The sequence below is a fragment of the Myotis brandtii genome, unplaced genomic scaffold (genome assembly GCF_000412655.1).
Source record: "Myotis brandtii unplaced genomic scaffold, ASM41265v1 scaffold358, whole genome shotgun sequence".
NCBI classification, from domain to species: Eukaryota; Metazoa; Chordata; class Mammalia; order Chiroptera; family Vespertilionidae; genus Myotis; species Myotis brandtii.
In genome coordinates, this window is record NW_005363772.1 from 1,808,957 (window position 1) to 1,833,669 (window position 24,713).

The 24,713-nt window shown below is 38.7% G+C and overlaps 1 protein-coding gene across 3 annotated transcripts in view; it reads right to left on the minus strand.

Annotated features, from left to right (window-relative positions):
* The window catches only part of BCAT1 (branched chain amino-acid transaminase 1, cytosolic), an 89,946-nt gene that overhangs the window by 30,039 nt on the left and 35,194 nt on the right, over positions 1-24,713 (minus strand). Inside the window, exons 1-5 of one of the 3 annotated variants that reach the window (XM_005871814.2) lie at positions 24,660-24,707; positions 23,475-23,546; positions 15,621-15,821; positions 6,882-6,992; positions 4,421-4,540 (exon numbers count right to left, since the gene is read on the minus strand). In XM_005871814.2, the coding sequence (XP_005871876.1) occupies positions 4,421-4,540; positions 6,882-6,992; positions 15,621-15,821; positions 23,475-23,546; positions 24,660-24,677 (522 nt within the window). In that variant the 5' untranslated portion in view covers positions 24,678-24,707. Of the gene's footprint in view, positions 1-4,420; positions 4,541-6,881; positions 6,993-15,620; positions 15,822-23,474; positions 23,547-23,619; positions 24,152-24,659; positions 24,708-24,713 lie in introns of those variants that run through there. The other 2 variants (XM_005871815.2, XM_005871813.2) reach the window with 2 other exon arrangements.

Below are 24,713 nucleotides of genomic sequence, written 5' to 3' on the forward strand. Positions count from 1 at the left end.
TAAAGAATATTGGACTCCAGGGTGGTCCATGCAGGGCCTTGAGAGTGTATCACAAAAGGAAGGGATAACAAATCCACCCACGCGGTGTTTTCGTCAAGAAAACTATTTGGTTTGGTGAAAGGTTTTTTAAAAAATCCTCAGTAATTATATAGCACTTTTTTGTTCCTAAGACATTTCACAGTCATTATCTCCTCTCAGCCAACAATCCAGGAAGTTAAGGGTTATAGTATGACTGTTTTTAAATTGGAGAAACTGTGGCTCAAAACAAATGATTTCCCCAAGGTTTCAGAGTTATTAAACTCTAGATCCTCTCCTGTTAATTCAGAGCTCTTTTTACAATGTAAAAGTTTAAGGGGGAGAAATCAGTGGGGTACCTAAGATTTCCTAACCTGACGAGTTCAACCCGGGGCTCGCTTCCCTGCACCCCCAGCCTTCACCATAGCGCTCACACTCTAAGCATCTTAAGCTCCAACCACAGGGAACCCTTTTCCCTTTGGATTCCTCCTTACCTTCCTACCTCTGAATGTTTTCCTGTCCTATCCCCTTTACCTGGAATACTCTCCTTCCATCCTCTCCCCATTATGAAGTGAAATGTATCCGCCCCCCCAATCTATATGTTGCCGCTCTAACCACCAACCCACTGTACTACGAGATAAAGCCTTTAAGAAGGTAATGAAGGTTAAATGAGGTCAAAAGAGTGGAGCCCTCATCCAATAGGGCTGGGATTTCTCTTTAGAAGAAGAAGAGACACAGGACGATGAGCCTCAGCTCCCTGCCCTGCACCCCCTTTTCTTCTCCTCACACACAGAAGGCCCTGTAAGGACACAGTGAGAAAGAAGGTGGACATCTACAGGGAGGCCTCACCAGACACCATCCCTGTTGGCACTTTGATCTTGGACTTCCAGACTCCAGAATTATAAGAAAATAAATTCTGGTGTTTAAGATACCCAGTATTTAAGATAATTGGTATTCAGTCGTGGCAGCCAGAGCAGGCTAAGACATACCCTCTCTTTCCTAAGTAATACAAACACTTCCATCTCCATTTAAGTGTCGTTGAAACATTACTTCAGGAAATGAGACCTCTAGACAAGGTTAAGTACTCATGTTATGTGCTGTGACAGCATCCTGCACTTCCTTAGGTTTAGATAAAATGCCTATCACACTTTCTTACAACCGTTTAATGTTCTGCCTCTTGCTAATCGGTACATTTCATACAGTGCCAGACCATCTTTGTCCCCTATACATAGCATCGCACATTGTTATATCAAGTTAACTAAATATTTGCCAAAGGACTGTACATTTTAATAAGATGTTGTTTATAGAAAAGGACTATAAAAACAACGTAGCTGACTATTTACCATACTTGAATTTTTTTGTTGTTGTTTTTTTTAATTTCATACAAAACCTAATATACTACATTGACACCAGAGAAAAAATGATCCTTTGTCTCTTGCCTGGTTTCCTTTAGTGAAGACTAACAGATGATTAATATGTAGACATTGAAAGAATCACGGGGGAAGCTAAAGTCTCGACTCTCCCGAGACTTGTTCTAAGCTGGGTAAGGAACAGGGCTGAGTTTATTTCTCTGTTCAAAGAGAAAGATAGTATAAATTTAACTGAGCACTCAACTCTCTTTTAGTTTTTAAATAAGAATGATCTTAAAATTTATTTTTACAAAAGCATACGTTTTAAAGGAAACTAGAGATAAGGTGAAGCAGACAAAAAGAATGTCTAACTTTCTTACCTAACATGTGAAGGCAGTGATGCCTGCTCATAGGGTCAGGATGAGGATTGCATTAAATAATCTGTGGAAAGCACCTAGGGCCTGACCTTTTTCTAATTATTTAAGAAAGAGCAATTGTTATTTTTGTTTTTATAAATAATTATTGATAATAGTAACAATGGTGAGTACATCCAACGTGTGCCAACACACAGAGCGTTAGGATGACTGCCAATGGGACCACAGAACTAAATTCCGCACTGAATGCTGGAACTGTGGAGAATAAGTATTGGGGGAAAAGACAAGAAATCTTATACAGATGACCTGGGAAATACAGGTTGGAAAATTTGAAATCAACAGAAATGTTAGCCTGAGTAGTTACACAAGTCCTCAAGACTACTCGAGGGGGAAGCACTCAGGAAGAGCCAGAATGAGTCAGCCTCGGGAAACCATGCTTCACTTCCTTTTCTGAAAGGACTCCAGATCGGGGCCAGAACTTCAGCCTGCTGCCCATTTGTTAAAAAGTTGTATTGGAATGTGCGCATTCATTCACGAGTTGCCTGTTGCTGTGTTTGTGATAAAAAGGCAGAGTTGAGAGTTGAGCGGCTACCTAGCCCTTCACAGACAAGTTTGCCAGCCCCTTCTCTAGATGATAGGAAATTCCTTGTACCATCACTGAGCCTCAAAACCAGAGTCTCCTCACGGACTTAGCCTCAGCTCTCAGACCGACTGTGATTCCATCCAGCTTGGTTCCGTGGGCTGGGCCAAGCACAGCACTGAGCCTGAGATAGAGACAGATAAGACCACCACGGGGAGCTGACAACTACAATTAATAGACAAGCCTCACGCCAGGCAACCATGTGAGGAAGAGGATCCTGAATGGGCTGCTGAAGGGGAAGGATGTTACACTCAAGGGAAGAGCCTTCAATAATTCCCTGGGTTGTATATTTTGAAACTGCTCATTGCTGTATTACATGAAGTAACAGGGAAATGGAATCCCAGGAAGGGAACTGGGGCAAAGTGTGGTAGATGCCCAGCATGGAATACTATGCAGCAGTGGAAAGTAATGGACTGGAAATAGACAGAGTAAACTAGATAGAAAGGAAAAACAGTGCTGAGGGAAAAAGTTAAGAAACACAGTGAGACCTACAGGACAAAATCTTTTATATAAACTAACATTTCAGACATACAAAGGAATAAGAGATACTTAAAAACACATACAAACCAAAAGAATATTCACTCAATACATGAGACTAATTTCCAATGAGAGAAGAGGAGAGGAGTGGGAAATGAAGACAAAGGGGAATCAAACAACAAGAGGGACTTCATATGACCTATGACAACAAGTGCCATGAACGGAGGGGTGTAATTAGTAACCAGGTGCACCATGACTCCAAAAAATAAAATTAAAGATCAAACAATCATCCCCTGTGATAAAGTTGAAATGGACAGGAACAGACTCAAGAGGGTTTCCATTGGTAGGAGTGGGCTGATAATAAGCTGATTATCACAGGCTTGAATCAATGCAAATAAGCTGATCTCTAAAAACAGACTCAAGGTCTGAAGATTCTAGAATCGGGCTGTTAATATGAAACTTGTTAATAGTTATGCAAATGACAATTTAATGTTATTTATAAGCACTCAAACGAATATATATATCTCAAATAAGGTTACAGAAGAATACATTAAATGTGAGCAAAAGCCCAGTTAATGATTACAAATTGCTCTTTGTAACACCTAGTTTGCCAATCTATTCAGCTTCTTTAGTGCAATAAAGGTTAATTGTGAAAAGATAAGATATAAATAAACAAAGACTGTGAATAAAAACAATTCTTTCCATGGAACTGTTCTGATTATTGGTTAAATTATATGCGAAATGATTTTACAAGGTGATAAAAGGAAAAGAAAGGCATGTCTATAAAATGTTGTCCCTACCATCAGACTCAACCCCTCTAATGACACTTATTCTCAGCCCTGATATTATTAAGCACTGTCTCCCTCCACCACCTCTCTAATGGAAAGAGTGATGAAATCCGACTGATTGAAAAAGTGGAAGGCTAGGAGCAAAGATCACTGTAAGGCCCTGTAAGGACACAGTGCGCGTCATAGCGACCGGTCATTCCCGGTCGTTCTGCTTTTAGGATCAATGTGCATATCACCCTTTTATTATATAGGATTCCTACTCACTGGTTATAGGGGAAGAGGGCCCTTTACTCCCACTCCTTACCCAAAGGGCAATCCCAAGACGTCAGGAAAATGAAAATAAAAAGTAGCAGCTCTCTTTCCTTTAAATTGCAAAATCATTTCTAGTTCTAGACCTGAAGAAGTACACCAGGAGCAGAGGCACTACACTGGTAAACTGAGGAAATAATGATTAGTCTTGATTAGAGGAAAGCAAACAACCTCATTCCTTGCTCATTCCTTTACTCATTTACATTCACATCCATGGCTACTTTTGTGCTATAATGGACGAGTTGAGTAGTTGTGATGGAAACTAGATGGCCCACAAAGCCTAAACTATTTACTCTCTGGCCCTTTAAAGAAAATGTTTGCTGACACTTGGTCTTGATTATCAAAAGAAAGGAGTCATTAGTGATGCTACTGGGAACTATTTCACACCCCACACTAGAAGTTTCACACAAGAATAAACAATGGTAACTTCCCCACCAAAGTATCCCCAAACAGGGAGTCAGTTGGTACCTCAGTTCCAATGAGTGTAGGACGAATATATAGACTAGCAGATGTTGAATATGGAACCCATTCTTGATCCAATTTCACAAGCTGTAGAATACACTCCATAAGCTCTTCTTTGTCAAATCCCTGAAGAAATGAAAAACATGATGAATAATGGAATTTTCTTCATTTGTAGCAATATAATAGAATCCTCAAGAAAGCTTTAGACTGTTAAAAAAAGTAATAAAACCAAATAAAAATTTTTCAGTGGTATTTCCTCCCCAATTATGATAGGGCAATGGACTATCCATATGGAGAAAATATAAAATTGGATCCCTACCTCTTACCACACCCCAAATATCAACTATAATCGGGTCATAAACTTAAATGTGTAAAACATAAAACTTTTATTTTTTAAAAAAATACAAAATTTGGTGTCACCTTAAGGTAGAAAAGAATTCCTAAATAAGACACATAAAGTACAAATCATAAAGAAAAATAATGAATAAAATTTGACTATTTAAAACATAAGGACTTCTATTCTTCAAAAGATGTAAGAAGCAGGAACTGGATGAAGTTATTTGTAACATAACCAACAAAGATCATACTGGAATATGTTACAATATTCTGAAAATTAGTAAGAAAAAGACAGATTATCCAGTAGGAAAATGGACAAAAGCTAAGAGCAGTTTATTTCTAAGGAGGAAGATTCTCATATACTAAATGAGTGACAATCAATAATAATAAAAGGGTAATATGCTAATTAGACCGGACGTCCGTCCTTCTGGAACAAAGCCGGGGCCGGAGCAAAGCCGCCTGGGTCCCGGGTGCCTGCTGGCAGCCGGGGGAAGAAAGGCCTACTCTTGCATGAATTTTTCATGCATCGGGCCTCTAGTTTGTAAAATAAGTAGTTTCTACTCACTTGGAAGGATAGAGAAACATACTTTCAGAAATGTGGTAGGTTATCCAAGGTAGAAATAAGTCAGAAATATGTATCTGAATAGAGCTCATAACATCAGGATTTGGCTATTTAAATACTAAGTTTTAACAGCAGTTACAGTGTAATAATATTACAGAAGTTAGGATTGCCAATCATATGGGACATAAAACCCCCCTGTAACACCTGCTTGGGTCTCTGGTACTGCTGTCTAGACATAATGTTTAGTGGAAAGGGAACCTGACTAGGACTTTAAAAACGTGCACCCACTTTCTTACCCTTCATGCTGTGTGACTTTAGGCAAGTCATTTAACCACTCTAGGCTTGAGTGTTCCTCTCTGTACGAAGGTGCTACTAAAATTTACAATACATATACCTTCTTGACAGTGGCTTACTGTTATGATTAACCAGATGAAAATGTAAAACCACATAACAGTTTGTAGCATAGTTGCTATCCAATAAATATTACTGCCCTTTCCTTCTGTCCCCATTTTAACGTTTTCCCCAGTGATCTGTCTGTAATGGAAGAAGAATGAAACTAGGATCAAGTCCAAAGAACTTACCTTAATTTCCCTTCTGCTATCATATTATGGCCTTAGAAGGAAGCATGGGTCACAAAAACAGAAAGAAGGAAGAGCCTAGCTCCGTGGTCAGCAAACTGCGGCTCGCGAGCCACATGAGGCTTTTTGGCCCCTTGAGTGTGGCTCTTCCACAAAATACCACGTGCGGGCGCACATACAGTGCAATTGAAATGTCGTGGCCCATGCGCAGATGTTGGTTTTCGGCTGGGCGAGTCTATTTTGAAGAAGTACTGTTGATATTTGGCTCTGTTGACTAATGAGTTTGACAACCACTAGTAATAAGGAGTAGTTACTTGGGTTTAGCCATTCTGGGGTTCTTTAATGCACAGCTTGGGCTAGGTTTCTGGAGGCTAAGTCCTCAGAATATAGAAATGGCAGCTGGTCACATCTCAGGGAATGAAAGTAGTCAACATCATTTCCACCTACATGTAAAGTTTAGCTTCTAAATCTAACCCACCTTATAATGAATTCTGCTCCATAACAAAGTCATAGCCAGGATCCAATTGCCATGAAAAACCATTTTGATATCATGGTGCATCTTTTTAAAACAAAACTTGGGGTAAAATATCCAAATAATGACTTAAATAACTGTATACTTGCTAGTGTCTAAAGCAATTAGGCAAAATATCCCCCAAATACCTGTGTGGCACACCATGTTTTCCTTTTTCAATGTTATAATTTCATACAGACTTTAAATTTTATTTACGTTTGAGGCATGTTTTTATTCCTTATCCTTTTATGTCCCACATACACATTAATCCCCCACAGACACTCTAAGAAATAGACTGAGGAATTGCCAAATGGTATTGGTTGCTTCCTTACATTTTTACCTCACTTATTTACAAAGTAAATCAGATATAACTTCAGTGTTCATATGGTTTGTACTGAATATATAAGTATTCCGAAGTTATTTCTTTGGTGGTAAACTTACGTCAAGAAAAACACAAAAGAAATCCCTAAATTTACCTACCGGCAAAGTTGCCCTCAGAGCAGATCGGTGCATTCTATCCATGTTGAGGTTTGGCCGGAAGAGTCGAATTTTATTATCTACATCTCGAAATGCCTTCATTCCTTCAAATAACTGAAGATGAAAGAGAGATAAGTCTTAGAGGTTAAGTAAATGAAAACAATCCCTGTGTTCAAAGGAATGATTTGTCTGTGGGTGCTCATCTCCTTCATCCTGTAAAGCTGTTACCCCCACCTCACCCAGAGACCCCTAAGTCTAGAAATGCAAACAACTGACAGATTGGTAACAGTAATCGCGATAGAAAGAAGTCATTTTATTACCAGTATCTGGTGGGGATGCAGTCATCCTGTGCTTAGATAGAGCCATATTGCCGATATATTTATGAGGATTAAACGAAAACCATCCCCAATCGCACAACACAGACCAACTGCCTAGACAACAGAGGCAGAAACTAAAAATACCCAGGTATCTTTTCATTGAATCTGGCTCATTCAGACTCCGGATAGTAGATAATCTAGATATGACCAGAGCCGGTTAAGTTCCAAGAACCATAAAAACCAAGCAGGTCAAGACTATACTATGTCAGGGCTATGTCACCTTCCTAAATGTGCTGCCCCAGACAAATCACTACGCAGAGATGTGAAAAGACTGAGAAGCAGGTATGTACTGGCAAATACAAAAGAAAGGGGGAAATCAGTCATGTTAGTGGAAAATGTTAACACAGATTCTCTAGGTAACCAGCAGCAAAACAGGCTAAACTCAATAAAGGTATGAAAGACTTGAAAAAGAACAACAAACTTAACCCACCGGACAAAGCCCAGCCCACACCACCTGCATAATGCATGGTGTTTTCACATGTTCTCCACCAGAAGATAAGCCAAAAATCAATACGAGAAATAGAACTAGAAAATGTCCATAGTTTGGAAAAGAAGAAGCCCATTACAAAATAAAGCATGAGTCAAAGAAGAAAAATAGTGGAAATGAGAAAATACGTTGAACTGAATGGTAATGAAAAGTAGAGCTGTTAAGAGGCTTCTAGTCTTAAAGCTTACATGAGAAAAGAGAAGAAATATAAATCATGTAGCACAATTAAAAAGCACAAAATTCAATGTTGCCAGGGCAAATATAGGAGTAATTTATTAAATATAATCAGAGTAAAGTTTCAGTTAAAAGATAAGGCTATCAAATTGTACTCACTAAAAAACATCTGAAACAAAAAGATATAGAAAGCAATATATTATACAAATACTTTCTAAAATAGAGCTAGCAGGTGCAAGTAGTAGATAAATAAGCCTTAGATATTTAATGTACAGCATAGTGATCATAAATAATATTGTACTATAAACTGCAAATGGCTAAAAAACTGGGTCTTAACTATTTCCACCACAACAAAGAAATGATAATAATTATGTGACATGATAGAGATTTAGCTAAGGCTATAGTGGCAATCGTACTGCAATATACACAATCACACCTTAAGCTTATAGAATGTTATATGTCAATTATATATTTTTTAAAAACTGGTGGGTTATATTACTAAATACAAAATAAAATAGGTAACAGATTTTATTTACTTCACAATTCTTAAATTGTATGCATTTGATATAGGTTCAAATAGATGTAAAGATTATATAATAATATTGAGTAAAATAGATGCAAAATATACAAAAGGATAACACAGGATGACTAATTGGGATTTATACCAGGAAGAGAGATTGGAAAATCAATTAATGAGATTTATTATATTAAGTGTATGTGGGAACCAAGGGGAAAAAAATATATGGTCTTCTCATTAAATGTGGTAAATGCATCTGATAAAATCAAACATTCATTTATGACTTTTTAAAGTTTCCCAGATAATTAAGAAAAAAAAAAGGGGAGCTTTCTTACATGACAAAGGATGTCTAAAATAAACTTGCAGAAAACATACTTAATGGTAAAACGTAAAGCTTGCCTTTTTGGATTGGGAACATCATAAATTGTCTGCTGTGACTACTTAAGTTCAATCCTCTACAGCCAGTAATAATAAAATAAAATGCATTTCATTTAAAGAAAGAAAAAATAAAACTGTCATAGAGCATGAAATATAGAAAAGATTAAATATCTAGAGAATCCAGAAAAACTGACACAACCTCTTGAAATCATTTGCTTAGGCAAAGTAGCCAGATACAAAATTATACTTCTATGGAACAGCAACATAAAAACTATGATAAAATTAAAGATAAAAACTATTTATGGTAAAATTAAAAGGAATACTAAGGTGAGAAAATCTAACAAAAGAAGTGAAAGGCCCATAAGGAAAATACAAAACTTTCCCAAGTCATTAAAGAGCTAGCTAAATGTAGAAAGCAATCTCATGCTCATAGATGGAAAGACTTAATATGATATGATGCCAAGTCTTCCCAAATTAATTTATATATTGAGTGCAACCCAAATGAAAATCATGTCAGGGCATTTTATTTTCTCTTTACAAACTGAATTATGAAAGTTGACTGACTTGATAAACTGCATCTAAAAGTTACATGGAAAAGCAACTGACCACAGAGATCGAGGGCACTATGAAGAGCAAAACAGAAAGACGTGTCCTGGCAGACATCAGGACTCATTGTAATGATTTGGAGATTAAGACAGTGTGGCATTTGTGTAGGTAGACAAGTAACACACTGAAACAGAATAGAGACCCAGATGGACAAGACAATGGAACAAACTGGAGATACAGGAGCAGACCTATGAATATACAACAGAGGTGCTATGACATATCAGAGGGGAAAGGACAGTCTTTTTAAATAGTGCTGGGACAACTGGGTTATCTGTAGAAGAAAAAAAGAAAAAAAGAAGAAGAAGAAGAAGAAGAAGAAGAAGAAGAAGAAGAAGAAGAAGAAGAAGAAGAAGAAGAAGAAGAAGAAGAAGAGAGGGGGAAAAAACAGAACCTACTTCATATACAAACCAATCTAGGATTAAAGACCTAACTGTGAAAGGCAAAAACCAATAATATACCAGTAGGAGGGTATCTTCATAATCTAGGGGTAGGAGAAGAATCTTTAAACAAGATACAAAAGTATCAAATATGAAGCAAAGATTGATAAATTCAATTTTTAAAAAACAATGTATTTCTCATCATCAGAATATTATATACAGATGCAAGAGAAAAGTGTCCTTGCCCTTTCTGTCTGTCTGATTGTGGCAGACAAGACTAAATGGGGGAATACAGGAGAAAAAAAATTATATAGAGTAAAAAGAGTAAAGATATTTAAAACACATATAACTGACAAAGAACCCATATCCAAAATACTTCTACAAATCAAAAAGAAAGACAACACAATAGAAAAGTGAATAAAAGATTCAAACAAGCAGGCCCTTCAAATAAGAAGATATCCAATTGGCCACTAAACATATGAAAAAGTGTGCATAAATTAATATCACAATAAGATGCCATTATACTAAATTGGTTAAGCTTTTAAAATCTGACTTTACTGAGACATGAAAAGTTTGTAAAACAATAGAAACATTTATTCATAGCTAGTTGGTATAAAAATGGTCAAAACCACTATAGGAAATAATTTCCCTAACCCTATAAAATGGAAGATATGTCCTATGACCAGTAGCACCATTCCTAAGTATATCCTTAAGGAGCATTTCTCAATTTTTTTTTTTTTTGGTGTCAGGATGCCTTAAAACTTATATTCTTAAAAGTTATGAAGATTCAAAGAGCTTTTACTTATGATGTTTTTCTGTCAATATTTACCGTATTAGAAATCAGAAGTAAGAAATTTACTTATTTATAATTCTAAATCATGACATGTTAAAATATTTTAATGAAAAATACCCCAATTTTTCCAAAAGAATTAGTATGAAATGTGGTACTATTTTCAATTAATACAGATCTTTAATGTTTGGCTTAACAGAAGACAACTAGATTTTCATATCTGTTTCTGCATTCAATTTTTTTCAGGATGTTGTTTTAATTGAAGCACGTGCCCAAAAGAAAACCTGATCTCACACAGATATGTAGTTGAGACAGGGAGAGGTATTTCTGGTAGCCTTTTTCAGAGAATTATGTTATCATTCCTAAACTTGTCAAAGGATGGTTCCTTAAAGGTTGTAATATAGAATCTGAAACCATATCAATGAAGTCTTTATAGTCTGTTAATTTATTAAAATCCAATTGTCTACCAGACAGGGTTCAACTAGAGAAGCAGAACCAGTAGGAAATATATGTAATATTAACAGACTTATTAGAAGAAATTGGCCAATGCAATTAGACTAACTGACTAGGTGAGTCTAAAATCTGCAGGGTAGGCAGCCAGAGAAAGAAGGCCAGCAGGCTGGACCCTCAGGTGTGAGCCGCAGCTCATCCACGTGGGGCAGTCAGGAAGGGAGAGGCAGAGGAAAAGAGGGAACACGCAGGTCCAGCTAATGTGTGGGGTCTCTGACCTCATGAAATCCTAAGGTCAGGCTCACCCAGAATTCTCTCCCTTCTGATTTACTTTAAATCAAACAATTAAGCCACATCTGAAAAATTCCTTCACAACAGCACCTACACTAGTGTTTGATGGAAGGTGTGTGTATGCAATAAAACAACCACTGCTTCCCTCAGCACACAAGAGAATGTCTTATAATCCATTCTAACCAAAAGGAAGCTAAAAATGGAATTCTAGGGACTGTAGTTCAGACTAGCCAAACTGACATATCAAAAGCCATCATGTGTTAACTATCGTTATTGTAGTAATTATATTGCAATTAATAGGTGTATCAAATCATTACATTGTGTATCTTAAATATGGTCCTATGTCAATTATATCTCAATAAAGCTGGAAACAAAAGTAAAAAAAAAAGCCATCAGAGCCTATCTTGCACTTTGAATCTTTACTTGTGCAAAAACATGTCGTGTCATGCAATGGCCATTTAGAAAATGTTGGTTCAATGAGTTATGCAGGTCTTTCCAAAGCTAACATCTCTTTCATGTATTTTTTAAAACCTATTAACATCACCACTAATATCACCAGAAAATTACAGGGTGTGTCAAAAGTAGGTGTAGAGTTGTTCATATGGAAAATACAATATACAATACAACAAAATACAAAACAATGGAAATACAGTAGTTAATAAATAATCATACAAGAATAAATTCTGTGCTTCACATATTCACAGCTGTAAGCCTACTTTTGCCCACCCTGGGTTTAACAGCAGAAAGGGTTAAATTCGCAGTGGTAAATCCAAGTTTTCTGAAATTCTAATTTCTACTGGAGGGCTAAAATGCTAGCATTGGCACCAAAGAGAGTCCTTTGTTTCACTTGAAGTCACAGGCTCACTTTGTTCATTTTTTAAGAAAACACACACAATATAATCCCATTTTACAAAAAAGTTCATGCAAGGTTAATAGAAAAATAGAAAAGTGAGGATAATCGTTGCCAGAAGACACAGGATTTATGATGTGAAGGGGATACTGGGGGTGCTTAAGTGGTCTCTTTCTTTAACTAGATGAGCATTCATTTATAAATATTCATCAAATAGTATATATATTGGTCATTTTTTCAAATTATATTTTATTTCACTAAATATTTATTTCAACCAGAAAAACAAGTGCCAGTTATCATTTCATTTTATTTTATTTTATCCATATCCCCTACTCATAGTTTACATTTCTCTCCTTCTCTATTTGAAACTTTCACTTATTTATCTATCAAAAATTTGCAGTATTAAAAAAAAAACTACATGTAGTTGTAGATCTCAAAGTAAAATGGATTCTAAAATCAATAGGGCTGACGAGTGGAAGAGAAAGATGGCCAAGAAAATCACTCATATTTACTTTTGTATTAAAAAATACAATAATTATTGAACTTAAAAATCATGTTGGCATATGATAACATAAATGTGTCAGTATAAGAGAAAATGTTTCACCTAACATTTGGGAAGGAAACCTTTGAAATAAAGTATCTGCCTAACTTTCTCAGTGGGTGTTTAAAAAAAGAAAAGAATTCTGAGGGCAAGATCACGGCTAGTTTGTTTACCATCCTATCCCGAGCACTTTGCACAGTCCCAAGCACATAGTAGGCACTCAACATCCATCGAATGAGTGAACAGGAAATGGAACAAATATGCCCCGTGAGAAAATTCAGGGACCCTGAGGTTCTCCGCACATGGCCATCACACTTCCTAAATTCCTATGATACTCTCCTAGCATCTCTCCTGTTAACTAAGTGCCAAACTGATGAAGAGGTAACCAAGCACATCGCTTTATCTCCCCATTTATCACTGATACATGTTACAGACTGTATTTTCCAAAAATAGCCACACAATCTTTCCAGTCCCTCATGATCTTCTAGAACTTTGACATTCCTCATAGGGAGGTGAAGGGTATATAGGGTATAATATATTCCCTCCTGTTGAATTTGGGCAGGCCTTTGTGAGCCTCATCGGGAGGTGAAGGGTATATATGGTATAGTTACAGCCGTGGGCAAACTACGGCCCACGGGCCAGATCAATTTGGGCAGGCCTTTGTGATCACCATGACAACAGAGTATGGCAGAAGTAATGCTGTAATTTTGATTCTAGGTCATAAAAAGCACAGAGCTTCTATCAGGGCTCAGTTGCTTGTGACAAAAAGCTTTGGAGCTCAAGTCACAGAGGACAAAGTCTAGCTACTCTCAGAACACCATACTTGGTGCACCATGTGGACAAAGAGTGATGCCAAGAAAGCCCCAGCATTTCAGCCACCACCTCTTTGAGTTTCATCAGACATATGTGTCAGGAAGCTTGAGCCAACTCCAATCCCAGCCACTATCTGACAGCAACCACATAAGAGACAACAAACCAAGAACTACCAGCCATCCTAGTCAACCCCCAGAATCATGCAAGATATAAAATGATAGTGGCTGTTCCAAGCTATTAATTTTGTTATGTCGCAATAGATAACTAATGTAAAACACAGTCCAGTTCTTAATGCAAAACAGCCCCTGTGTTTATATTATTCATGGAAGACTAATAATACAAATTTCATTTTTTATTTAACAAAAGATAAAAGCAATTAAAGGTTTTTAAAAAAACTATCCTGGTCACAAAAATCTACATTGGCAAAACTAATCGACTCATTTAAATAGATGTCCAGTGAGTTTTAAAAACCAATGGCTATCAAAATATTTTTTAACTTTCAAAATGACCTTAATCCTTTCTTGCTTACTTCCCACAAGCCAGTGATTCACAAAATGTGGTTCTGAGAGTATTAAGATGACATGGGAACTTAGAAATCAGAGCCTCAGAAGGTGGAGCCAGGTGATTCTAATGAAAGCTATGTGAGAATCACTGCCAGATTCCTTCTTTCAAGTTCATAAGCATTTTATTTCATTTGTTTTTTCACTGTACATAATGACATAGGCAAGGGCAGCTACCATTCTTATTTTATAATTAAAGAAACTGAGGATTGGACTGAATAATGTAAGAACTCATCGAAGTTGGTACAGTTAAAATACAAAGATGGGAATGGAAGTTTAGACTTCCAAATTCAACATTTAGTGGATACATTGGGGCAGCTAATATGTTTCCGATGATTTGAATTTATAATTTTGAACAAGTTAACTGGACAGGCCTTTTTGTAATTTTAATATATACGTTTGGGAAAAACATCACAGGGATTATGAGCTTGCCATTTGAACCCTGACTCCTCCCTAAATGCTACACAATTTTGAACGAGAAACTTAACTTTTCTGAAGCTGCTTCTATAATAGGTGATAATAATGTTTCAAGGGATAGTAATAATAGCTAATAACAAGGCTCTCATTGTGCATCAGGTATGGCTCTATATGCTTAAATGAATCACCTTCTTCTTATAACATTATGAGGTAGGTATTATCATCACTTCAATTTCATCATTAAAAAATTGGAAGCATACAGTCATTAAATAAGTTTCCCAAGTACCCTTTAGAGCAACAGAGACAGAATTTGAGCCCAGAAAGTTGGAATCCAGAAATATATGCTTTCTCACTTAAAATAATAACATGAGATGACCCATTATAAAGTACCCAGTGCAGGGCACACTGCAGGAATTCAATTTAAAAAATTCATTATTGCTATGAATATTTAATATTACCATCTTTTAGTCCCTTAATAGGTAGACTATTGCTTATTTTAAGCATCCCAATATTCTAAGTATGTCTAACACATTACAAGTAAGTAAAATAAAATCAGGGTCAAGGGAATGGGGAGTGTATTGTGTATCTGGCTAAGTGTGAATCCTATGAAGGACCAGAGAAAGCATCTCTAAATATTTAATGCTTATAATTACTCCACTCATGCCTGAAGGATGACCTTTAATTACATGTCCCTCAACATGCATAACTACACATTGCTGGTCATAAAAACATGCACTTAGCATTAAAATCTAACCAAATTATTGTACTCAATGGCCTCTTCTCAACCATTAGAAGATCTGAGAAGACAGGTGACTTTGTAAAATATTAAAAGTAAATTATTTTTTATTGCAAATTTTCTTACCAACTGTCTTTATTTGCTCTAAATGACTTTTATTGACGTTATAGAAAACTCAAGAATATCTAAAAAAAAAATAGTTGTTGAGACTTACCTTCAATGGGACTGTCTATAGGAAAAGTTTCAAAGACATTTATGACTCCCTTTAGTAAACATGATCAAGTCCATGCTTCCCAAAAGCTATTTTAGCAGAGGGAGCTACTTGGTGCCCCCAATGAAGAGCAAGCATGTTACCAGCCTTCATTGCAGTGCACTTACCTCCACTGCATAGTGCAGAGCCGACGAGGCAGGGTGCAACGACAGGTTTTGAAAAGGCTTGATGTGTGGTTTCTCCCATCCAAACTCTGAGGACCACTCGATTGTCAACATGTGGTCCGTGAAAACGGTTCCAAAAACCACAGTATTTGGGTCAGGTTTCTCCTTTAAAATGGTGGCTGGTGTGATTATTAGATCTTTAGCCTAGGGGGGAAAAATCAGCCCCATTAGAGAAGAGTAACCGAACATCTACTGGCTACAAATAAAGAGAGTAAAAAAAACAACATAAAATTTAAGTCATTAGCCACTGAAAATTGAAATCGCTTGACTCTTTTTTTTTCTATCCCCCAAATTTATTTATCTTATAATTAGAACTGTGTACCTTTTGATCACCTTCACCCATTTCCCCTACCCACACTTGATTTTTTATTTTATTTTTTATTGATTTGAGAGAGAGAGAGAGAAATATGTTGTTCCACTTATATATGCATTGATTGCCTGATTCTTGTATGTGCCCTGACTGGGGACCAAACCTGAAACCTTGGTATATTGGGATGATGCTTTAACTAACTGAGCTACCCGGCCACAGACCCCACTTTTATTTTATTTTGTTTTGTTTTATTTTATTTTATTTTATTTTATTTTATGTATGTATGTATTTAATCCTAAAAAAGGCAGACTGCCACATATAGTGCCTCATATGTGTTTTTATTTATTTATTTTTTTAACATATTTTATTGATTTTTTACAGAGAGGAAGGGAGATAGAGAGTTAGAAACATCGATGACAGAGAAACATCGATCAGCTGCCTCCTGCACATCTCCCACTGGGGATGTGCCCGCAACCCAGGTACATGCCCTTGACCGGAATCCAACCCAGGACCCTTCAGTCTGCAGGCCGACGCTCTATCCACTGAGCCAAACCGGTTTCGGCTGTTTTTATTTTTTTTAATGTGTTTTCTATTTATTTCAGAGAGGAAGAGAGAGGAATAGAAATATCAATGATAAGAGATAATCATTGATCAGCTGCCTCCTGCATTCCCCCAATGGGAATCAAGCCAGCATGTGCCCTGACTAGGAATCCAACCATGACTTCCTGGTTCATAGGTCGACACTCAACCACTGAGCCACACCAGCTGGGTGTAGCACCTCACTTGGATGTGTCTGAAGTCTTGGAAGCTTGACTACCCTATATTCTCCTACAGATGGACCTTAAGAGCTTGTTTGGGGGTTTGAGCAGAGGAGCACAGCTACTGTGTACTCTTGATCGAAGACCAGTCCTCTCCTCTGGGGAAAAGGTCGTCCTCTTGATTAAGCGTGCAACTTCGGGAGGAAAGCACCTGGATTTCACCTGGATCAGTGAGGGAGGGAGGAAGGGGACACCTGCCTTGCCAGCCAGATCAGCTGAATCAACCCCGGTGGTCAAAGAGGTGACAGATGTTGCAGCCAGATCGCCCTCACATCCCCCACTTGACTTTTAAATGTTGGCAACTGACTCAGAAATTTAACAGTACGTGAGTCAAACAAATCATGCCGGCATTCAGAATCGTGCCTGTTGTTTGAAATCTCAGCCATGTATACTGCCTAATAAGTATCTGAACCAAAATTCAGTGATATACAGAAACAGGGACAAAAATAGCAGATGGAGTAAAATGATGAAAAAGGAGAACACATTGTTATAATCATAGGGCTCATGTTTAGCACTTGGCAAAGAAGAAAGGGAGGTCATCTCTAATAAATATAGCAACACCAGCAATAACTTGTTGTCATTAAGAAGTGAACATCTTGGTGATGGTTATAGTTCAACTCCCCCAAAGAAGCCTTAACCACCTCCCCGTCCCCCGCAACTCCCACCCCAGAGGGAACTGTAGAAGCAATGAGCAGAACGAAGCAACTGTGTTCCTCTTTAAACACAGAGAAGTAGAAAATGAACACCAACATATTAATCCTCTGTTCTGTACTGAGGAAACAATGAACAAAGGAAGCTCTGACTAAGAGAAAGATAAATGAGAGTAATAGGAAATAATCTCACACATCAGTATTTCACCAACACACCACATAGCCAGCTTGTACATTACAAATGACCAAACACAAATACATGCAAGTCACAGGCAACACCATCAGTAACTTTTTAATAGCTATAGAATGCTGACAAAAACCACAGGTGACGGAAGGTTTTGACCAGTTATAAAACAATATTAACTAGGCACAGGTTCAACCTGTTAACAAGCTGTAAGGAAGGTCAAACTCCACTTATTTAAACACAAAAAGTACTTATCCATCCCCCCACACCCCAAAATCAAATATAGGTCTTCACTTTATCTCATCAGCTCTTATCATTATTTTTAAACGATCTAATTACTTTTGATTAATTCACTGCCTTACAGCTGCCTTAATCATTTGGTTATATTATACATGATGACCAGTTTTATTTTTAGAATAATATTCTGGCTGAAATGCATTCTAAAACAAAAGCTCATTACAAATCTAAAATGGAACATAATATTTCTTCCAAAACTTGGTCTCTATTTCTAACATTCATATTACTTTCTACTTCTTTACTTCTTACCCCTTAACATGTTGAATAAGGGCAATGCATGTTTATTATTTTACTTAAAAACTTGACTGTAAAGAAGGGAAGAAAATGAAAAGTATAAAATCCCCAACTACTTTCCGGGCCACCGCATTCCCACTCCCCAGAGATGACCTTCACTAACAAATTCCTTTGTGTATTTTTCTGTATTTTCTGTGCATCGTGTTACTTCCAAGGTCATTTGTCATTCTCATATTCTCACAACCCTTGGTTTCCCACATCAGTCACTGAACAGAGACACTTGTCCTTTCAAGTATTTCTTTAGTAGGTCTGATTCCTCAATTGCTACTACCCCCTCAGTAGCAAATACTCTGTATCTTTTTCCTGTTCAATGTCCAAGAACAGTTACATGGCTACAGATTCATGTCCAAATAATTTAGCCCAACTCCCTTTTTCAAATCTAGCTCTCACTAATTAATGTTCTGCACAAGTCTTTTACTTATCATTTATTGATGCATCCAGCGGCACATAAATCAAAAACTAATAGGAGTTGGTTTTCTCACATAACAAGTCTGGAGGAGCCAGGCCTGGCAGTGTTCTGGAACCCTGCAGTTCTGTGATTTTTCTTGGCTTCTCAGGGTTAAAAAAGGCTGCTGCAGAGGTAGCTTCAGGGTTCTGTGATTTTTCTTGGCTTCTCCTCAGGGTTAAAAAAGGCTGCTGCAGAGGTAGCTTCAGTTTTAATGATCTAACCAAAGTCTAGAGGAAGAGTGGCGAGGACGATGGCAGACTTTTCTGTTCCCTTTAATCACAAAAGCAAAATTTTGCCAGAATATTTCTTATGCCTTATCGAATAGAAATGTGTCACATGGATCTCTCTAGCTGCAAGGAAGGCGAGGAATGCAAGGTTGCCACCCAGGGCCAGTCAGTGAACTGCAAACAAAATCAAGGTTCTGTAACAAGGGACAAGAGGTTGGTGGGACTGTATTTTGGGTACATATCAGCCCAGTGCCAGAAAACAGTACAAGTCCTTAAGAATTCTGGGTTGCATACCTTTGTCTAACATGGAAGGAAAGACAGGAGGACTAAAACATGGCTACAGAAGCCCTCTCCGCCACCCCTTTTTTCTCCCTACCATTTCCTCCACTTGTAGCACGGGACACGAGATGCCCCCAGTTTATCCAAACTCTCTTCTTTCTTGCTCCAGCAGTGAGTGTGGAAACTGGCAGCCCCATCTGGCTCAGTAACCTGTTGCAGTATCTTCAGCTTTCAAACTCCCTAGCATTTGCTTTACTTACTGCTCATACAACCTCTCTCTATAGACAGCTTACCCTGCAAACGGCTTGGTTTGGCTTCATAAAATCATCTTAATTGATAGGAACAACTGGGAAATGGGAGCCATGTTTCTTTCTTGTGTTGGCCTAACTCTCATTTAGCACAGTAACTATTACACATATCACTTACGTCTGATTAATTCAGTTCTGAACTTCACAGAACTTGAATTGATCTTCATGGATTGGATACTGACAATAGACTGGTACAGTTTTGTTCTTTTTTAAATGTACTTACCATAGTTCATAAAAGACCTTTTGTTGTTGCAAACCCTTAAAGAATCAATGTCCATTATGTAATTTTTACTTTTCTAAAAACTCTTCTTTTTTAATATATTTTTATTGATTTTAGAGAGGAAGGGAGAGAGAGAGATAGAAACATCAATGATGAGAGAGAATCATTGATTGGCTGCCTCTTGCATGCCCCCCACTGGGGATCTAGCCCAGAGGCCTGGGCATGTGTCTTGACTGGGAATTGAACCATTACCTCCTGGTTCATAGGTCGATGCTCAACCACTGAGCCACACCCATTTGGGCTGAAAACTCTTAAAATACCTCTGGACAACCCATGATGAGCCATTGACCCAGAGAGATCTACTTAGTTAATGTCAAAACAGAGATACTGAATAAGGTGTTTTTATGCTCAATTTAGTGCTCTTATAGTAAGAACTTGCTAATCCTAGTTAAGTTTCTGGAAATTGAATATAAAAAATATATATTACTAGGTAAACCACTACATTCTTTTGTAAGACATGCAATTTCTTATGATGTGAGTAGGAGCCCTCTAACTTTCTGCATAAGGATTGCCCTCCATGCAGTTTTTCAAAGTAATGCACTATTTGGTGACTTTAGAGTTTCATCAACCATTCCAATTGTCTTTTATTTGGGAAAATTCCTGCAATTCTGGAAACTAAAAATAACGGCTGTTAACTTGAGTTAAAAAAGAAATTACCCAAGAATACTAAATTTAAAAAATTAGATGATACAGTTGAATGAAGTTGAAAAGTACACAATATTAACTAAAGGTGTGTGATAGGTTGTGAGTAGGTATGAAATGAAGTTCTAAGGTAAAAAAAAATCATTGACATGAAAGAAACAAATTTCATAAACAATTTTTACCTGTGTTCTTTAAAGACCAATTTCTTTTTCTACATTTCCTTTCTGAAGATGGATAAACATTAATTATTTGTAAAATGCTACTTTCTGCCCCATGACTCCTGATGACTTCAAGTCAGGATGTTTCATACCAGATACTTGTGGAAAAATTTGGAAGGCCACCATGACTGGATTGTGACATGACAAGAAATACTGGCAAAAACAGAGCATATAAAAAAACAACAATTTTTTAACTCAAAACATGTGCTTGGGTAATCCTTTCCTCTGAAATGGGGAAGCCCACAGGAGGCTAGTGCAATTTGGCTGAGAGCTCTGAGGACTGTATTAGCCAGCACTCTCCTGCTTCTGCTCGCCACTTACTACTGCAGCTGCAAGTCTCTGCATTGGCCACAACACTTCAACTATCAAAGACTATCTCCGCATTACAACTGTAGCAGAAATTGCATAATTTTGTTCTATAATAAGTGCAATTTTTTTTCTATTGGGAAAGTGTTAGGTGTTCTGTTCATTATCTTTTAGAGACACTCAAAAGCCAATAAGGAGGTATGCAGAGGAGAATTACAGATTTGGAGTGTCACACTCTTGGGATCTGTAAAGCAGAGGAGTGGGAAGAAAAAGACAGCTGGCCTTTTGGAAACAAAAAAGACTCTGGGGTCCACAAAAAGATACCCTAGGATGCCCCGGTCATAAGGCATCTCATAGCTGGACCCTGCTGGAAAACTGCATTCTCACTGTAAAATGGCCACTTCAAAATGGGGAGAGGATGCAATATGAAAACTATCCACAAGAGACCCAATGGCAACTTAAAAGTCATAAATGGGGTTAATCGAGAAAGAGAGCCCTAGCCAGTTTGGCTTAGTGAATAGAGCATTGGGCCACGGACTGAAGGGTCCTGGGTTCAAGTCTGATTAAGGGCTTGTACCTCTGTTGCAGGCTCGATCCACAGACCTGGTAGGGGGCGCGTGGGGGAGGCAACCAATCTATGTGTCTCTCACATTGATGTTTCTTTCTTTCTCTCTCTCTCTCTCTCTCTCTCTCTCTCTCTCTCTCCTCCCTCCCTTCTACTCTCTCTATAAATCAATGTAAAAATATCCTTGGATGATACTTTTTTAAAAAGAGATTTAAAAATAGGTCAAAAGCAAAGATGGTCCTATAAACTCCACCGTTTCCTCCCCCAAGTTATCAATTTCATTTACAAGCACCATTAGAACACATGTTTTGATAGGTAAATACATGAATGTAGAATGTCAATGTGCACCCTCCCCCCCAACTAAAATCGAATACATGGAAGTATAAATTAACAAATAAAGACATAATTTACTTTGTGAATTCTTTACTTTGCAAAAAAAAAAATTATTCTATGTTTAAAGTTTAAAGAGTGTGTTCCACCTCCCAGGAGCATGCTCATGCCTTCCTTGTTTCACTGTCCCCAGCTCTCCTTCCCCCACAGGCAGGCATCTCCTAGACACTAAGGGTCCTAGGAGACTAGCAACCAGGAGTGTCATGGGCAGTGGCAGCAAGTCCTGGGCTAACCCCCTAAGCTTGTCTCCAAGGCCCACTTTCCACTTTTCTGTGACTTCTCAGTGAGCCAAAGCAGCCCCACCGAGGCTCATTTCTTTCCTATGACATTTCTAGGGAGTGAAGCAGCCCCACCGAGGCTCATTTCTTTCCTCTGACATTTCTAAGGAGCGAAGCAGCCCCACTTAGGTCTCTCCTGCTGCTTCTTCTATCCTAAGCCCTTCCTTGTTTCACTGTCCCCAGCTCTAATAAACATACTCTCAAAAAAAAAAAAATAGAGTATAATGAACTTTTGGGGAAAGTTGTATTTATCTATACCCTTTGAGGAATTTATTTAATGTATGAGATAACCCTTAGAGATGATCAAGTATGAGTCCCCTTTATCTTACTCTCTCAAAAACCCATCTCAACATCTAAGTTCCCAAAATGTATTAGAAGCAGATCGGCTACAAGGTTGTAGAGGATATTATCTCTAAAGGACCAGGAATAATATGGCCAACTAAAATTCACAAACTTATTTTAATGAGGAAATGACTGTATTCTAATGTTTTGATTTTTTTAAAAAACCTGAGAGCAGAGACTTTATCTTGCCTGTATTTTTGGACATCCACTGTCCAGCACAATGCCTGGTACTCAGTAAGAGTTGATTGTGTGTGTAAAATTGATGAGTCAAGGTTCACTCCTTCTCTGCATCCTGCCAGGATGTGAGGTCATGAGGACACGCTGTGCTATGGTTGACAATGGAGAGTGACTGAGACAGGCAGCAGGAGAGCAGAACCAGCCTAAAGAGAAGCAGCAAACCCTCCAGGGTTTGGGAGGGAATATAGTGATTTATAGAGAAAGTCATACTTCACATTTGTATTTTCATGATGCCCTTATTCTACTTGAATAAGATTCTTTCTCAGTTGCTCCTCGCTATTCCTCTATGAAGTATGAGATTTAATACATAAACCCACAATTCAGAGAGGAAAGAAGAAAACACAACACTTTAAATGTAAAATATTGGGCGCTGCTTAAAAAAAAAAAAATTATGAGTTTAAATCTTTCCAGAAGTGGAGTAAAGGTGACACTTACTATACAATCAGATAAACCTTTAGGTGAATAGTCACGAATTGATTACTTGCCAAGAGAAATTTATGATTTATGGAATACTGCAAGTAGTGAACTGCCCTGTAGTTTTAGATGTGATGAATGTACTCCGGCTCCCCAAATTGTTTTCCCCCTAAGAGTGGAATTTAAAATGCACAGCAGCATATCAAACTACTGTATAACCCGCACAGTGAAAATCGCCCCAAAATGTCAACAAGCAATGAATTTATCCAGTCGAATTGTTGTTTCACGGAGTCTCAGGCAGATGACTTACCTTCAACGTTCCCATGACCGGATTTGATCCTGCTTCTCCCATACATTCTTCCAAGCATCCATTATTGCAGTCCTTAAAGAAGAATGACATCCATTAAGCAAAGCCAGGTGGGTAACTGAGGCCTGGGGTATTCACTGTCACTCACCATTACCAGGTGGGCTCCGCAGCGGCACCCAAACAAGCAGGGAAAGGAGGGTGGAAGGAACACCCAGGCACAGCCCCAGGAGAGCGCCTTGGAGAGCGCTGTCCCGTCCCCCCCCACCCCGCCCCAGGTCGCGGCTGCTTCTGTCCGCAGCTGCTGGCTTAGAGCAGGCTACTTAAAATCCAGGTTCGCCCCCGCAGAGCCAAGGTTCACCAGCAACGAACAGGAAGGTAATTGTCTCCCTTATATCCCAGTAAGTCGTCTAGACTAGGGCTTTAAGCCATTTATAGAAAAATCTCCCGGGCGCGCCAGCCTCGCGGTCTTGTCAATCACAGGCGCACAATGGCCAGGCTGGAACAGCGCAGGGAGGAGAGGGAGCCCTTCTCTCCCGGGAGGGTCCTGGGAGGGTCCTCGGAGGCCGGCGCACAGACACAGCGAACCCACGCGCCAAGGACAAAACCTCCTGGAGTTGGGAGTCATCTAAAAGATACTGAGGGACACAATGGGAGAAGGGCGAATTGAGAAAAGATGCAGACCTTTAAAAAAATAAATGAAATAAAATAAATACAACCTAATCTGCTAAGTAACTATGGCAGAGAAGGAAGAAAGGGATTCAAGGAGGAAGAAGGCTGCGGGAAAGATATTGGGGTGAGGGGCGGGCAAGGCATGCAGGATGTGGCTGTCTGTCCTGGCAGCCCAGAAATCCCGCTCCGGCCTCCTTCCCCAAAGCGGCTTCCATGGCGACCCTCCCTTCCCCAGCGGCTGTGGGCGCCGCGCTCCCGGCGGGTCACGGTGGGGCTTTGGACTTGGTTGGCGGGGACTCTCCGAGGCGCAGGTCGCCGGCTGGGGACCCTGGATGTCGGGCAGGGCTGCGGGAAGAGGGGATGCCTCGGTGGAGGCGGAACAGCGGTGCAAGGTGAAGCAGGATGTTGCAGGCAAGGCGGCAATGAGCCCAGCCAGGCCCGCGCGCTTCCGAGACCCAGAGTCTAATCTGCCCCCTTCCTCAAACCCCCTCCTTCCTCAAAGGCCCAAGATCGAGGTACCTGGGGCAGGCTGGCCATGGGGAGCCTCCGGGAGCGCAGGGCAGCGAGGAGCGG